The sequence below is a fragment of the Chroicocephalus ridibundus genome, chromosome 20 (genome assembly GCF_963924245.1).
Source record: "Chroicocephalus ridibundus chromosome 20, bChrRid1.1, whole genome shotgun sequence".
Taxonomy (NCBI): Eukaryota; Metazoa; Chordata; class Aves; order Charadriiformes; family Laridae; genus Chroicocephalus; species Chroicocephalus ridibundus.
The window spans coordinates 5,279,945-5,297,898 of NC_086303.1; the positions used below are offsets into that span (position 1 = coordinate 5,279,945).

The 17,954-nt window shown below is 43.0% G+C and overlaps 1 protein-coding gene across 1 annotated transcript; it reads right to left on the reverse strand.

Annotated features, from left to right (window-relative positions):
• Positions 1-3,497: 3,497 nt before the first annotated feature.
• PM20D1 (peptidase M20 domain containing 1) lies at positions 3,498-15,879 on the reverse strand. The gene is made up of 13 exons (XM_063356685.1): positions 15,646-15,879; positions 14,158-14,244; positions 13,334-13,566; positions 11,807-11,893; positions 10,954-11,087; positions 10,386-10,505; positions 9,522-9,597; positions 9,227-9,288; positions 8,913-8,991; positions 7,813-7,884; positions 6,802-6,970; positions 5,984-6,083; positions 3,498-5,154 (listed from the first exon to the last, which is right to left on the reverse strand). Exons 1-13 carry the CDS (start codon positions 15,848-15,850, stop codon positions 5,025-5,027), a joined length of 1,554 nt encoding a protein of 517 aa, XP_063212755.1. The 5' UTR covers positions 15,851-15,879; the 3' UTR covers positions 3,498-5,024.
• Between the last annotated feature and the right edge of the window lie 2,075 nt (positions 15,880-17,954).

Below are 17,954 nucleotides of genomic sequence, written 5' to 3' on the forward strand. Positions count from 1 at the left end.
CTCAGCACTGACATACAGTCAGCACGGTCACCGAGCAGAGGGTTACTGCCATGAACTAGAAGGAGCTTTTTGGTCACTTGGTTAAATAACTGAACTGCAGCCAGGCCCCTCCACGTGTCTGCCTTTCTAGTGCAAGATCAGGCACAGTGTTCAAGCGATCCGAGTATTTACAGGGCTACAATAAACCACACAATTGTGTTGGATTAAAAATATAAGTTAAAAGATGTGTGAAAAGCCCCCTGGGATATGCTACATGACTTGCATGTTGCTTCTCATACCCCACTGCCCAGGCTGTGACCAACTCATAGGTAAATCCATCAGTGACAAAGAGCATTTACCCTTTGTCCCTTACCCCCTGCATTAACCACCCTTCCATGTGGTCATTTTCCTTCCTGCTGAGAAGTGACTGCAGCTTCCTCTGGGGCCCACCATCACAGCTCTTAAATCAGCCAGAGCGATCTCTACTGAGCGAAGCAGGTCACTCCCTTCCCCACCATGCTGAGCTCTTTATCTCTGCCGCCCCTGCTGCCCCAGGAAGCTGTGGAACCGGAAAGCAGAGCCAGGCCCCCTGCACAGCAACTCAGATGACACACAGCCCTCACTGTGTGGTTCAGTTAAGGAAAATAATTCCCTGGGCAGCACTTCTGCATGCCTCTAGGCCTTGCTAAGGGCACTGAGAGATGCTGGCATGCAACTATCAGTGCTGTACTAGAGACCTCACAGATCACAGCAGCATAGTTTCTCTAAAGGGTTATTGCGAGAGCCTGAATTTGGGGACTAAAATGACAAATATGTCCGTAAAAGTTTCAGATTGCTAGCAAGCTCTGCACAGGAGCTGCGGATGAGGACTGAATGCATTGGCAAGAATCTATGCAGGGTTCAACCTGGCAGCAGCAGGCAGTACTGAAGACCGCTGAAGGTCAGGACTAAGGGTCACAGGCTGGGCTAGAGGGGAGGACTGCTTCCCTACAATGGCAAAGGATACTGCAGACTATGACTGAGCAGCCTCCAAATTCCTCAGTGGATGTCTTGCTCTACAGCACTGATAAGACTAGGGCTTGGTGGCATAGGCTGGGCTGAGTGGGGAAGCTTTCACAGCACCTGCTTGAGAAAATGGATTTCAACAGCACCATGAAATATCAAACAAAATGGCAAAAGAGCAGCCAAGAATGCAAGTGTCAAATGCAAAGCTGGAGGAAACAACTCTGTAAACACCTTGTTCCTGCATTCTTCTCCAGCTCTGTGCCTGAACTCCCCATGGTCACTTGGGGCTGAAAATAAACCAAGTCCTTTTAAATAGAGGCCAGCAACAGAGCTTTCTTTAGAAAATGCAGGTGTGGAATGCGACCTTTTCTCCATCGTGCAGCAGGCCCGTATGACCCCAGATCAGCTGGTCTGCTAGCTAGCTGGCTGCTAAGGCTGGACAACTACAGACCTGTTACTTTGAGTAACTGTTGTCAGAAGAACGGCAGCTTTGTACACTTGCCTGCAAAGAAGGAGGAAAAAAGGAAGTTGCTATGGATATAACACAGGAACACATTAACACACTGGAATTGGACTAATACAAACAGTGTTCGAAACACCATAAGGTAAGACACCAAGTTATGTGTCTTCAGAGCAGAAAATCAGGCTTTTCCTTCTCTGATGAATCAAAGGTAGTTGTTCTATATGCTCAAAGCACAGTGACTCATTAAAAAAAAAGAGGAATAGCTCACAGAGCTATTAATCTGTGTTTTCATGATGTACTTGGCATTATCAAGTAACTACTCACACAACGCAAAGTTGTACATGATCTTAGCAGAAAAGGCCAGCGCATCATCCCGACGCTATTATTTACGTGATGACACCAAGATTTCAAATACCACTCAAGATGAGAGACATTCTCTGAAAACGTATCACGGGAGCAGTAAAACGGGGTGGAAAGCAAGCTGTTCTGTCAGGAGAGGTGTGCAGATACCAAATCATTGAGTCACCCTTCCGAATTGTGCCAGATAAGCATGACATGGCAGCTAATGTGATAAAATAAGGAGACTTAAGAATACAAAGGGGAAAGCTCCTGTGTGGATAAAAGCACAGACGATTATCAGAAGTGACTGGAAAAAATGGGCAGAGGTGGGGAATGTGCTTTTTCACCATTGGATCCTGCAAGATAGGTCTGTTTCAAGCACTTCAGTTTAGTGCCTTCAGGTTGCAGCAAAGCTGTATTGAACATTTCCTCAATGCAGAGGCACTGCGTGATTTCAGCACTGGTTGATGAGCAGCACTTAATGAGGCTCTCAACAAGCTGCATTAGCAAAACCTCATGGCACACATTTGCACAGTACCTGCCAAAAACAACCCTGCCTTCCCAGAGCTGTTTGCCCTTCACTTCTCCTTCAGCAGCAAAATGAATCTTCAGATGAATGTTCTCTAAAGAAACAATCCTCACCAAAACACAGAGATGAGTGATTTTTGGTTGGGGACAGGAGTCTACAAAATACAGAGGATGCTTTATGTCTTTAGGACCCATTTGCTATTACAACAGGCAACAAATCCCCCCTTTACCACCACAACACAGCCTTCATTGCACAACAGCATGACCAAAGTTAGGATTTTTGCAACCCGTGCCCTACAACAGAATCACAGAACTGTTGAGATTGGAAGGCACCTTGGTGCATCATCTAATTTTCACTCCCAGGATGCTGTTGGCCTCCTTGGCCTCCAGAGCACATTACTGGCTAATGTTCACCCTGTCCACCTGGACCCCGTGCCCTTCTCTGCAAAGCTGCTTTCCAGCCAGCCAGTCCCCAGCATGGGGTTATTCCTCCCCAGGTGCAGGACTTTGCATTTCCCTTTGCTGAACTTCATGAGATTCCTGTTTTCCCATTTCTCCAGCCTGTCGAGGTCCCTCTGAATGGCAGCACAACCATCAGGTGAGTCAACCATTCCTCCCAGTTTCGCATCATCTGCAAACTTGCTGAGGATGCACTGTCCCATCGCCCAGGTCATTAATGAAGATGTTAAACGATATTGACCCCATACTGCCATAGTCAAAGTGAAGGCTTTAGACTCAGTTGTCTTTATAGAGACTTGCCAGAGGAAAAAAAAAAACAACCCTAATAACTTTCCCCTACCTCCCACTCCCGGGGCTGTGTTTTATTCTGTGCTGTATCCTGACACATCACTTTTGCTGTGTTTGCAAGAGGAATGACACCTTCACAAAAGAGCCATAGACATGCGGCTAAACAAATTAATGACGTTAGGGCACACAGACAAAATGCAATAAACTGTAAAAGATGCAAGCTATTTACTACCTAATAATGCATAACCAGAGTTAGCTAATTTTGTACAGAAAGGGGAGTACCAGGGAGGGTGCAAAGATTAATGCAGGCTGGAAAATATGTGGATTTGTTTTGATGGAAACTTTATGACTTGATCTAGTGTAGAATCAGGTGTGGAAATGACTTCATTGCAATTATACAGTTACATAAAAAGAATAAATAATTATCAGAAAAGAATCTGCATTCCTTGTTTTATTAGATGAAAATGCCGATCTGGTTTCAATTATTTAGTAGATTGACACAGTTTTACTCCATTGGCAATACTGATAAGATCAGACTGCAAATAAATAGAGAACGGTGAACGGAAAGAATAGGAATCCCAGTTCCATCACTGTTTTTCAGAATACGTTTCAGGGTATTTCCTGTACATTCCAGTGCATTTTACAATATGAATTTAGAGCAGAACAACCACCCATTCCAGTGTACAATTCAAACTCTGAAAAAGAGACATACATCTCTGCAACAGTGCAAGAGGAGGAATTGCACTAGTACCTGCAGCACAGAGCCTGCGTGTCAGTACAACGAAGCACTTTTCACCCAGTCTTTACTTTGTCTTTGTAACTCCAGCTAAAGAGACTATCAAGGCCAAAAGAATGCTTAACCCTTTAGTGCTAACAAAGATAGGCATGCTAGTGCAAGATGAAACAGAGTCAACATCAACGGCCTGTTTGCACTAGGATTCCCAAAGAGCTGAGTCAAGAGAAGTGCTGCAGTAAAGTGAAACTTGCTTGCACAGGCAGCGAAGGCACAATGACTCCCCGCTCCCACTGAACTGGAAGAAACTGAAGGACTTCACCATCTTTCATAATCAAGTTTTCAGAGAAGCAAAAGAGAAACATACACTACAGAAACCGATTCAGTGAAAAGAGAATACGTATGAGTAGACAACACAGATTTGGTTTCTTATTTAAAACTGCAATGCCTTATTCTGACACCCAGCTGCACAAAATACCCTGGGCCATAGCAAAGAGTGAGAGAGAGGTAATTGAAAAGACAGGAAGAAAAGTTTTCAGCACCTCTGAGCTCAGGGGAACATCAGTTAAAACAACACAGCTAGAACTTCTGGAGCTCAGTATTTTAAGAGAGTCAGAAATCAGTGCATGTATGGAAGAACTTAGCAGTATCAAGTCAACACTGACACTGGTTGAGACCATCACCTGGGGAAGAAGCCCAGATCAAGCAGCAGTGCCACAATCTCTTAGTATAATTTTACCAATCACATGAAACCTACACCATGCCACAAACCTTTCACGTGAGCTTTTGACAGACACATCATTTATAAAAAAATCAATTACCTGTAAAAAATGAGCTTGTCAAAAGCACACACAGGAAGATTCACCTCTTTTACTGATAGGCAAGTGACTGCTGATTATAGCTTAGATTTTTAAGTGACTACAAGTTTCAGAGGCTTAAAGAAAGTGCTGAAAAAATTAATACCATCAGACTAACGGCTGCATGTCAGACCAGGGAGAAACAGAAATCAGGGTTATTTGTTGTGTTTTGTCCAGGTTCTTCTCACTTTCCAGCAAACCATACATTCGCCTAAAGCAGCAACCATCAATTTTTCCATCTGTATGTAAACCACAATTTATAAAACCCAAATTCCAGACGTAGCTCAATACGCAACGCACAACTGCATCTTATGGCCCAGACCCCTGCCATCCCAGAGTCCACCTGAGTAGCTGCTCTTTTCAGGTGTGTTTCTCACAGCTCGTGGGAGTTTGCGTGAGGCTCCGGCAGCTTGTCAGTATCACAGTTCTTAATCAGCTGGAAGAGGAATTCAACCTGTTTCTCGTAATTCTCAACTGAGATTCTCTCATTCAACCCATGGATCCTGGGAGAAAGAGAAGAATGTTTGTCATGCCAGTGTGCATTTGTGACCCACCTGCATACACCTAGCACCCTACTTGCCTGTTCACTTCATAAAGCAATGCACAACATAAAAATACAACAATGTACACCAAATACTGCCCTGTTGGCAATGTCTGTTCCTCAGGTCAGCCAAATTTACTGATTCTACGGCTCAGAGCACAACAACCAAGTCCACAGTGTATGTGGAAAAGAAAAAAACAGTATTCCAGCTCCCTGCCTGTTTCTTGGTCATTTGTGTCACTGTCCTGTACAGCTACGAGAACACTCTACTCCGGTATCATCTGCACCTCAATAAAATGCCAAATCTAATACATGCTAAACAAACAATGTCTTCACGATGACATTCTTTGTTATCACTTTGCTCCAGGAAATCTAACTTCCAGCTTTAAGGAGCAAATAAATTCAGAGTGGCACGCGTCCACACACACAGATAAATCTCTGAAACAAGGCCAATGACCAGGACAACACCTTTCACATTGCTGCACTATTTAAAGCATCCAGTCGGCTTCACAGCATTGCTGTACTACTGAATGGGACACCTAATGAGGTCTTGTCTGCACTTGAAGTGAAGAAGAGTAAAGCCTAATACTCTCCCAGTGTAATTACCATCCCCTATTTTTGCAGCACCCAAATCTGCAGGAAACGGGTGGCCTAACAGAATGTGAGGCAACACCACCACCACGCCAAGGTATACAAGGCTGGGTTTCCTTCTTCTGCCTAACACATATCGATTTTCTCTTTCACTAGTCCCCACCCCAAACAGCTGCCCACATGCCGACAGAATACAGTACCTGGGAAGATCATCTGATTTCAAGGGCAGCGGGTTAAATCGATAAATGGCATTTGTGACGTTAGTGAAATGCCTGCTGTCTGTGTTTCCAATACATGTGCCTGGAAAACAAACCTCAGGTTTACTTTGCATGAAACCAGCAATTTTAATGACCGACACTTTTCCCAGGAGAAAGGAAAGGCATCTAATAACAGTTCTACATAACCCCTAACTACACCAAAAGTAAAATCACTGGAAACAGTTTACTGGTACATCCTGGAAGAACAGTCTCTCCTTCATGAACAGGAGGAGCTGAACATACAATTCAATCATTCTAAGAACAGTCATGATACTCAGCCTCCACAAAAGTTTGAGCTTCAAACTGCAGTCCAACAAACCGTACAGGAGTAGGAAGGAGCTGCGAGAAAGGGAAGGGGCTGGGATCATAAGGAACAATACAGAAAAGCAGGAATGGCTTTCCCACCTATGAAAATAATAAAAGAAGACCTCAAGCAAGAAGACCTCCTAACTCTCCCTCACAATTCCTTTCTTCCCTGAAGAGATTCCTTTGTATGCACAAAGAGTCAAATTCAAGGCTCATTGTTTCTGTCAGCTTCCTGTTTGCTTTTTTACTTCCACTACTAAAAAACAACATTAAAACTTCTAAAACATAAAGAGGGAATGGAATAAAAAGAGGAAAAACCAGCTGTTTCCAGTAGTTAACAGCCGGGGTGGAGAAGTACACAGAAAATGGAAACAAGTCAATACTGGAGGATGAGGGAGAGAAAAACAGGGTGGAAGCTGGAGAGGAAACAATAATCATCATGTGTTTGCTGTTACCTGGGACTACGCTGTCAACATCTGGGAAAGTATCCAGAATGGTTCTTTGAAAAATATGGACTCCAAATGTCTGGTCATCCCAAGGACTGACGGGGAGCGGGTCAAAGGCATCTACTACACCAATCTTCACTCTGTCATCAGCAACAGTGTTTCTAACTGCCTCCAGCACCTATGGGTAAAACACGGAGATTAAATAAGCAAAAGAAAGGAGAGAGCATCCCTGCTACCTGTCAGCAAATGTTCCACTTTCCAGAAAACATTTGTCCATGAACTGCCAATTGTGGCTGCAAATACAGGTGCATAGTCAGGACTGAAACTGTGTGGCAGCCTCTCTTCCTCACTGTATAGCTGTTACTTAAGCTAATTTTTTCAACCCCAGCACAATCAGATGCACATCACTGTCTCAAGGTATTCCTGAACTGCTTCAGTCCTGAAAGGCAGGTGGTCAACCTGCTTCTACTTGGTAGTTAGGTCATCTGAGTAAATAATTCAGAAAAAGGTTCCAGAGAGGTGAACTTTCAGCAAAGGCGTGGCAAGGGACGATACTATTTACTAACAATGTCTCACAGCTGTCCTTGGCTGGACAGGCAAGTCATGCCTACTGAAGTGTACAACACTGACATATTCTCACAGGTCAGAAACCTTAACATTTCCATTCCATAATCACATATGATCCATGTGCTCTTTGGAACAAAAATACTTCTGAAACCTGCTCGATGAACTGCAAGGCACAATTCCAAGTTCGGTCTGCCTCTTGCTCTGCCCCACATCCAGAAGCCATAGTAAATAAGGCACATCTCAAAGGAGCAGAAAAGACATTAGGTAAGCTGTGTTTCTGACAGTCTCCACAATGGAGCAATTCCCAAACTTTCCCCTTCTACTGCTTCTATGAATACAGGGAGAGATGAAAAGAGTATTCTTAGAGAACAGATCTGCTGCCACAAATGGCCAAGTGTTGCTCTGCTCAGAAAGGGATGGAGAACACCCCGCACCTGGGGGTACAGCGAGTACCTCAGCGGCCTTCTCTGCAGAGTGGATCCGGAAGTTCACGGTTGCTTTTGCAGAAGATGGGATGACATTTACCTAGAAAAAAAATGAAGGACCAACACTTAAAAGGAAATTTAAAACTGATTGAAATGCCAACTGCAAACTAAGAAAGTGCTCAAGCAACTCCAGGCCTCAGAGTAATGAATGCTTCACTGTTTTCACTAACATTAAACGTGGTATCTCTTTTTGCACGCTGTGTTAAAATCCTGAAAATCTCATCTATAATGCAGACAATTACACAAAGAAACGTTCAGTTCAACAAAAATGAAGGTAACTGTTATAGAGAAGTTTTCCTCTTGAGATAAGACCTCTCCCTTCAGAAACTTTATATTGAGAAATTCTGAAAGTTTACGTTGGGTTTTTTAAGCAGTATTTTTACCTCATTGTCATATTACTTTTCCCCAAGTATGAGACATGTAAATTGCTTAACAAATCATCTCACTGAAGACACATAACTCTTCTTTTCTACAGAATGAGTATTTACAGTTTTGTTAAACAAAAAAGGCATAGTCTTTAGAAAAAAAAAAACAAGAAACCAGGGTGTCACTTCTTTCCTGGCCACTCAGTGTCACTGTTCAGCCACTGTATTTTGTTTTCTTGTCCAGTGATGCTTTCCAGTAACAGATTTTTTCAGGGACACACCAAACAGCCTGTTTATTTTCCAGGGCTACAGTATTTTTGGATAGCTACACCTCCTTATCAGGGCAAGATCCGGCTTTATCAGCCAGAACCAGTTACCTTTCAGTCCAAGGTGCACACTAACCCTACTCACATGAAGGTAAATGCCAGACCTGTGCTCACAAACACAAGACCTCATCCGGGCTAGGGAAGTGTTTATTACAGAGACCTTTCTGTGACAGAGATCAGACACTTCTGGAAGGAAGGTATTTTCAACTGTAGCTAAATCCAAGCCACATCTAAAGTAAAAATGAGACTGGCGGTGACACCACACAGGGTCCAAGACCAGGACCAGTACTGATCTTACAACTGGATATAAACAGGTAGAAACCAAATGTCCTAATTGTCTCATTGTACTACATGGAGAAAAATCAAAATGAAGCTACCTTGATTCCTGCATTAAACATCGTGACTGCTGTTGTAGTTCGAATCAAGGCATTGGTAGAAGGCTTCCAGGCAAGAACTCTTACAAAAAAGGAAGAAAACCCCAAATAAACATTTTTCAAGGAAGTTTAATATCAATAAAACATAAGCACAATTACAAAGGCAATAAGCTGAATGATGGCCTATTCAATTAAGAATGTGGTTATGAACGCTAAAGCCCTGAGACTGTTTAAACTACAAGATTAGAAATAGCTAGTGATCTTCATCTTTTAAGGGTGAGAGGCTGTGAATGGTCATCAAGGATATTTTTTCTTACCTGCTGACAATAGGTGAAAACAGCCATAGATTGCTCATGATGAGATTGAGAGGAAATGTGAACTAAGTGGAAGAAATAAAACCACAAATCAGAAAGTTTCTAGTTTTCAAGAAGACAGGGTAGTCACTTGGCTATGGCTGAAATAATTCCAGCAGAAAGAATTCTCCAGGAGAAAGGCCAGCTTAAGTCTTCTCCTTTCCAGGAGCTATGTAATTTAGCTCTAAATTCATATGCTGTCTTACTCTTTACTTATTAATATGAAAATCTGAGAATGAAATTATAGTTCTTTCCTCACCTCTGATGCAAGGTGCTCCATTGTCATGAGTTCTGGCCCACGGCCAAACAGATTGCGCAAGGGATTCTGCTCCAGTCTATGGCAAAGCAAATCAACATTTGAAACTTAAAAAATCTCTGGCTATTATTGCTCCAGAAGATTGACAGGAATTTGATTTGTGAGATGTATCCATGTATTTGAGACGCAACCCCACTTTCCTCTCCTGGTAAGTAAATCTGCAAGCACAGCTCTGCGTCAGATTTCTGAGCATTCCAGTCACACGCAAAGATTTTCTGAATCTTTCTGAATCAGAAAGCTGAAAAAATCCGAAATCCTGACTCTGATAAAGAATACATGGAAACCTACAAAAATATCACGCCAAATACTATCATATCTGTGCATATTAAGTTTTCCTAAAATGTATTTATTAGCAAATTTGATATCTACACAGACATGTAATGAGATGATTTACCCAGTTACGTTCTGACTTTACACCATGTTTACTGGCTTGGATAATTACCAGCTAGACGTAGCAGGTATGTGCAAGAATAAATGCCAGAGAAATTCTGCAGCCCAAACAAAGCAATCTCTATCGCTACGGAGTACATTATGATAGACATCATGATGCACCAATTGTCTTGGTTTCAAGGAAACAACTGACATTAGAGCAGGTGAAGTGAAAAGACACTCCAGACATTTGGCAATTGTCCCTTTGCTGGGGATTGCATTTCTGCCCTTCAAAGTGAGCTACAAACTTCAATTTCAAACATATAAGGGGAATTTACAAAACACTCTAAATACAAATATTAAAAAGGAAAGTCACGCATCAGTGACTTAAGAGTCTGCTTGACTGTCTTCTGCATTAGACGACAGGGAAGCTCTCACCTGGACATCGCTGCTGCAAGAATGCCAATACTTGTCTCCTTAGGGGGAAAGGATGAATGTCCTGGCTCTTTTTCCACAGTGAAGTTCAGTGTCATTGAACCCTTTTCTGTGATACCAATTCTGGTCAACGATAAATAAATAAATGATTAATGCAACTCCAAATACACATGCACAGACTATAGGTGAAAAGAACAACTCTCCATATTTTTAGTATCATAAAAACCACCAAAGAAGCAGCAACAACAAATCCTCAACACAATCTTTAAGTGTTTGGAGGACTGATGTCTTTGGCTGCTTTGGCAGTGAGCACACTCCGCAGCATACAATTAACACGCTTGCACTAGCTAAGTGGAACATTCTGCTTTTGTCAGCACGGCTGTGATGGACAGCAAGCAACTCTGGAGGTCCTTTGCGTGCGCTTTGTGCCACTGCTGTAGCTTTAGCAACCTCAAGACTGACACTTGCCTTGAAAACATATTTTATTGACATTAGTAAGATCATTTCTCATAAATTAATTATAGAAAATGGATCACTTCCATCAGAGTGAAGTGTGTTCTCTTTTACTTACACAGCTACTGGCTTATTCACTCCGGCAATGATGCCATCTAGTATTGCACTTCCCTCATCTAGTAAGAAGGAGAGTTTCACTCCTCTCGCTTCCAAGAGAGCTGCAATCTTCACTGCTCCCTTCCAACCAGACACCTGTGAGAATCCAGTCAGAGGAACTGGTCAGATTAAACCACGCCATTGGGAAGAATACTGGAAAACATCTTGCTGTTAAGAGTGACCAGTGCTACAATGCAAAGAATGCAAGAAATCCACTAGCGAACAGCTCTAGAGCAACCAGTCAATACAAGATTCTTCCTAGCAAAATTCATTGGAGACTGTTTAAAGGCTTAGTAGCAGATGAATTTATATCCCCTGAGGGATGCTCCCATTCACGAGCCACCAAATGTTGCTTTGAATGCTACTAGTTCTTGGACACAATGATATCTCAGAGCTATAAGCTCCACAGATTAATTAGTCATTTTAAAGAGGTATATTTTGGAAATGAATAAACAAAACCACCTCATCTGTCTCTTTGTATTGTTTACTGATCATTTGGAACAACCATGTAAATCTTAAGCCATTCTTTCATATACTATGTATAGTCCAAAATGTGACTCCTGCTGCACCTTCCACGCAGAAAAGAATGTGAAATAACACTCTGCTGTGTTCTTTTCCCTTTGCTCATCACACCAAACCCTTTGTCAATGACACTTAAAGCCAAAGAATCAATATGTAACTATGACCACGTGCCTGACACAGTATCTACTCTCACAACCAAGAAAAACAGGAAAGACTTTCTAGCTAAGCTTTCTGTTTAAGCCTTGTTACACACATGAACAACGCAAACTAGTTGTTCTGATGAAAGAAAATACCTCTTCATCATGTCCAATGCCAACATAGAAAGATCTGCGGGGTCTGTAATTTCTTCTCAGCAAAAATTCTAGAGCTTGCAGAATACCCTGCAGAGAAAAAAAAGCAGAATGTATTGTACTATTCCCGTGTGTCAGTAAGGAGAATAAATGTAAAAGAATGCAATGCAGTGTAAAAAATACACAATACATTCAAGGCCCTTAAGGACACTTTGTCCTGTTCACAGTTGAGCTTTTATTTCTACAACTCCTACTGATGATATTCATATTCTCTGGAAAATGCACTGCAATATTTTTGATCAATAATGCTTAAGACTTAGTGTGCTACACAGTGTCAGTGTACATACACAAAACACAGTGTAGGCTTGTTCTTGGTACTGAAGTCATCAGTGACAAACTGCACAGGAAGCACGACAGTGTTCTATTATCCAAGGAATTCACTGTTCCTTTAAACTGGCTATCCTACACCCAGTTTGGCTCTGACTTGAGCTACCAAATCCATTTATTTTAATAAGCGGTATGTTTTGTACAAAAAATGCTAAGACGACAGAAACAGAAGAACAAGAAACTTAATATGAAGAATGAGAAATGAAATCTACCACTTGTTGTATTTTTTCATCTCTACCTTTTTTTTCCAGTTTAAGCTAGTTAAAATTTTCTATATTTCATCAGAAATTATGTTGCCTCTACCTTGTCAGCACCCATTTTGTCTTGTTCACTGAAATTGTTGATTTTTATTGTCCGTTTGTGGAGTTAATTGTGCAGTTCACAGTAGAAGGAAGCACCAGAACAAAGTTTTAAGTTGCAAGGCTTTGAAACTGATAATTAAACAACTCAAACTTTCTAGCAGTATGGCCTGTGCCGCAATAAGCAGCCACAGCATCTGTGACACTGGTTTGCTGAACATCTGTTTAAATTTAAATACTGGGCTGTCATGGAAGTAATACCTGCAAGTCACAAAGGACTATTTTCCTTCCTAATTTTTCCATCAACTTTTTCCCAAATGAGAAATCCTTCACAGATCAATCTTTTTTTTTTACTTTATTCCTCCCAAATATACTTAGTACAACAGCTTTGCCACAGACTAGATAATAAAAGATATAAGGTTATTTGACTGTAATAATAAATAAACATTGTTTATTTTGAAACTCAAGCCTTCTCAAAGGGCCAAGTTTTGCTTTGAATACCCATATGACACCTGGGAAACAGTAAAAAGTCTATCCCTGATTTCAAACACAGCATTTGACATAAAATTCAAACACAGTATTTAACCAAATACATCTGCAGCTGTGAATATGTTTTTCTGTATCTTCTAAGAGCTTTAACTCTGCTTTCTTCAGTAACAAAAGACCATTCCACTTCATCACTAGGAAAAGTTAGGAGAAAACTGCAGGGCTTAGGAATTAATCACATCCTACATTTAAGGAGGGTCAAGAGAGACAATATCGTAGATCTCAAGAGAACAGATTCCACCAATCTGTCTTTTCAGGCTTTGTATCTCTCTGAAATTGTATTACCAAGACGACGTACTATGGCAGAGTTTTTGTTATCCAGCGTTCCTCGTCCATAGATGAAACCTTCATGCTCAGCAGCTGAGAAAGGAGGGAAATCCCAGCCCTCTGGGGGAGCAGGCACAACATCCATGTGTGCAAGCAGCATATAGGGCATCAGTTCAGGGTTAGAACCCTGAACAGTAAAGAGATGGCTGTATTTCCCAACAATTTCATGTTGAATGAACTTTGAAGAAAATACAGCCGGGAAGACTGTTAAGAAAAAAATTAAAAACATATGAAAAAGAAAAATCAACAATAATGCCCAATTTTATCATTATATACTCCATAGAGTAGTCATCTATTTAGCCTCAAGGAGAACACTGTAAATAAGACGGACCACAACAAATTTGCTTCAGGAAGCAGATGTGCAGCTTCGTTCTCACACTTCTACCAATCCATCTCACTTTGTATTTAAGACTTCCCTAAGCAAAACCAGGAACTGTTGCTCATCAGTGCTGCAGCTGTGTTCCAGGTAGCAATGATGGGACTGCGAAAAAGCAGGCTGAAACAGGGGTAGCCTTCCTTTTTTTTTTTTTAATGGCAAGGTCATTTAACCATCTCAAGGACCAAACCCCACCATTGCGAAAGGACATTTGAACGTTCTACGTTCTAGCTTTGGCCATTGCTACACCAAAGTACACTGCTGCAGAGGTGACCTATGCATGCCATTTTTGCCACTCCTTTCTTGAGGAAAAACAAAATAAAAATCTGTTCCATTATCTTCAAGAACCATACTCTCTTCAATTTGTTTACAAAAATGAAATCAAGCAGCAGAGATTGCTAAGAATGAAAGTTTAGTACCTTCCTGAATGTAATTCCCAAATTCTGCCATGGCAGTTGTATTCAAGTCCTCTGGAGATATGGAAACAGTCGGGATTTTAATAGCACCTTCAATGAAATACAGAATAGAAATCATTTGGCACAGAAATCAGTCTAACAATACTTGAACTGCATTTCAAAAGGAAAAGTAATATTTATGTTCCTGAATATCTTTCAGACTTTAAAAACTATTTCAAAGGATACTAAGAGCTACCACTATCAAAAAAGACTGTCATACTTCAGCTGAGCCGTGCACATGCAGCACACCGGTATTTCCTTCCAGTTTCAGCCAAAGTATTTTTCTAGATACTTCAATTCCGTTTTTCATCCTAAAGTGATGAAGGATGTTATTAGAAATGCTACTGTTCAGAAGCAGCTGCATTTTGCTATGCTGAACGGATTCCTTGCAGTCATAAACTATTATGGCAGCTAAGCAGGCAGCTCAGTTGTCATTTCAAGGTTCTTTTTCAATAGTAAGTCAGGTTGTGATGGCAAGACTGTTACAGCACCTTTTTTCATTATGCTCCAACTCTTAAAGATATACAAATAGACAGGTCTTTTATTGCTCCTTCTAATCTGCTCTATCATTTAAACAGGGTCAGACAAGGCTGCTCCCCAACATCGAGTCACTGCCATGCAAAAGACAGGTATGACTTAGGCCCAATCACAGCTGCATAAGAGCATCTGTCAAGTGAGGTTACAGATTCTTTTAAAGGTCGTGTGTTATTCAAGAAGAATCACGGAAATAAGCATCTCCTGCATCCTGCATTTTCCCATTAAAACGTATGTCAACAGAATTTGCTAGGCAATAAATCTTCCAAACCAACAACATGAGATTTCCAGAACCCAGCCCCTACTTGAACAGTCAAGGACCGTTGCTTCATGCCAGAGTGTGATTTCCTGCAAAATGCCAACCCTCATGAGATCTAAATACCCTCAAAGTGTTCTGCAGAAGACTGCGTCAGGGAGCACAAACACACCATGACTTGTTATGGGTAGTCTGCCTGCAGCAAGGCAGCATGCAAGATTTCAGCCAGCAAGAAAGGAAAAAAACCCAACAGTGACTTATCCAGCAGACAGAGATATAGCTAGTAATGCAGTCACGGGATGTGTGGAGCATTCTGCATGTAGGAGAGGGAAACACTAAAGAACATCAACACGGGAAGAAAAGTGGCTTCAAGAGAATAGACAACCGGTTTCCTCCAAGGGGAAAGCACCTGAGGAAGTGTTCTCCTTCACTGCTGCCCCGTTCCCTCCCGTACCGACGGCCGGCCCTTGCTGCCGACCTCTCTCCCCACGGAGAAGGCCGCGGCGGCCCCAGGGCGAGCTCGGGACGCCGCAGCCGCCACGCCGGGGAAACAACCCCCGACCCGGGAGTGGAAGGGAGGGCACAAAGGCTGCAGCCCCCGGGGGAGGCCCGGTGGGCCGGGAGAGCGGGGCCAGCCAGGGCGGCCCGCCGGGCCCCCTCACCTCGCAGCGCCTCCTTGAGCTCCAGCCTCTCGCCGGCACTGAAGGCGGCGGTGCCGCCGCGCCGCGCCCACAGCCGGGGGATGGCCGGGGCGCGCAGGAGGTAGGCGCGGAGCAGCACAGCGGCCACCAGCGCCAGCAGCCCCGCGCCCAGACCCAAGCCCACGGCCCAGGCCGCCGCCCGCCGCCGCCCGCACCCGCCTGCCATTCCCGACGGACTCTGGCCGCCGCCGCCCCGCTGAGGCGCGGATGGGCGTGCCCGAACGCCAATGGACGCGCACCCGCCCGAGGGAATGACCAATGGGCGGGTTGGGCCCGCCCCCTCCGCGAGGGCTCCTGGGAGTTGTAGTTCTGCGTCGCGACAGAGTTGAAATGGCGGGCAGGTGGAACGGGCGGTTACGTTGTCTGTCTCCTCCCTGAAATCTCATGTTTCTTATCCCGAGGGAACGTTTAGGAGCCGTGGGGAACGGTGTCTGGCACCCATCAGGGGCTCCCGGCACACAGCAGCAAGCAATAATGGGAATGGCCCCTCACCCTGGCTTGGGCTGTGCCTGGAGCCCACTGCAGGCCCAGGTGCTGGGGCTCAGGATGCTGCTCCCAAAATGATGGGCTGCTTGGGGGGAAAAACGGGTGACCATGGGGAATAACCACCCCGTGGTGGTGGCCACAGCGGGGCCACAAATTGGCAGGGGGACACCGGTGAGGACCAGGCTGAGGAATGGGCCTGAGTCCGGCACGGTGGCGTGCCGTGGCCTGTGGCAGCCCCACTCCTGACAGGGTTTAAACCTGCCAGGTTTTCAAAACACATTACTTCTTGCCTGGTTTCACCACGGAGCACAATGGAAGAATTGTTGTTCTTTTCTTTACGTCTGTCTTGTACTGAATTTGATGATTTATCCTACCTTTCCATGGCGTAAACTGTCCTGAGATGCTTAATACCGCATGGAAGCTGCGATCGAAAGCCTGCCCTCAAACCAGCAGAAGAGGCAGATGATTGTTCACACATTCTTTATTATCAAAAAAGAATGAAACCAATATTAAATTAAATAAATTACAAACATTTCTGAGCTGGTTATACGTCATGCATTTGCCAAGTAAGGCTTCAGAGCCATTACACATCCACATCACTGTTACTTTAAGCGCAATAAAAGGACACTGGAAACCACAATTTTTCTACTCCAGCATGAATTTGAGCTTCCCTAATTCTCTTGCCCAGGGACTTGGAAATTAAGACTTTGAACTGGCCTCCAGCAATGCCATTTGCCCACTGACGTTACATTTATTGTCAGAATTGGCCCGTGGCTACAGAAATGAGGTATCCTTCTTCCTAGCTCATCAGAATCGCAGAGCAGAGTCAGTGCAGCTCCTTTCAAGCCGTCTCTCTTGACCATCCCATCCATTATTCTTGTAGGAACTTCAAGAAATACAATCCATTTTTTATACATGGTCTGTTGCTCTGAGGCTTCCCGCGTTTGGCCTGTCAGGCCCTGAGACTGTGAAATCAGCCTCCTGTAATTAACCTTGAATGAAGAACTGGAAATTGGAATTTTCCTCATTTAACGTGATGCCACCTCAGAGATGCAGAAATATTGATTAGCTACTGTAGGAGAGTGTCTTGTTCCATTGCACCAATTTCTTTGTTGCTTTTTTTCAAACAAGCAAGTAAAAGGAGGACTCAGGCAGTAACAAAAGACCGTGAGTAATCACCCTCAAAGATAATTTAAGAGAATGAATCTCTTAATTTCACCTTATAGAACAAGCTGTACACAGTTCTGGAAAAATCACTGCTGTCTAAGATTAAAATAAGTAATAATCATTAGGTAGTGGGGTTTTCCTTTTGGAAACTAACCTCCTTTGGTTTTATTACTCTCTCCTGCACCACATAATCAGAAACTGAGGTAGAGAAGTGGTGACTTAGTTAATGAGGTGTTACATAAAACCAAACTGGCAGGGTCCTGATGTTTCCTTTAATGGCTGTCTAGCTATGATGGTTCATGAAGCTCGATTTTCCTTAAAAATGAGACACCTGGGAGCTGTAGGAAAGCCCCACTTTCTCTCCTCACAAAGCCTTCTAGCAATCTGATAGTGAATCAGCTCAATAATGCATATGTATTTCAAAACTGTACATTAAAGCTCGTTAATATTTTTAATATCTTAGAGTAGTAAAATAGAAATAACCTTTAAAAATATAATTTACTTTCATTGTTAAGGCCACTCTTTATTTTTCGCATTCATGGAAATATAACAGACTGTCCAGTTTTACTTCCATTACTATTCACTTTTTCTTGTTGACTCTTGCCTTTTATCCCAGT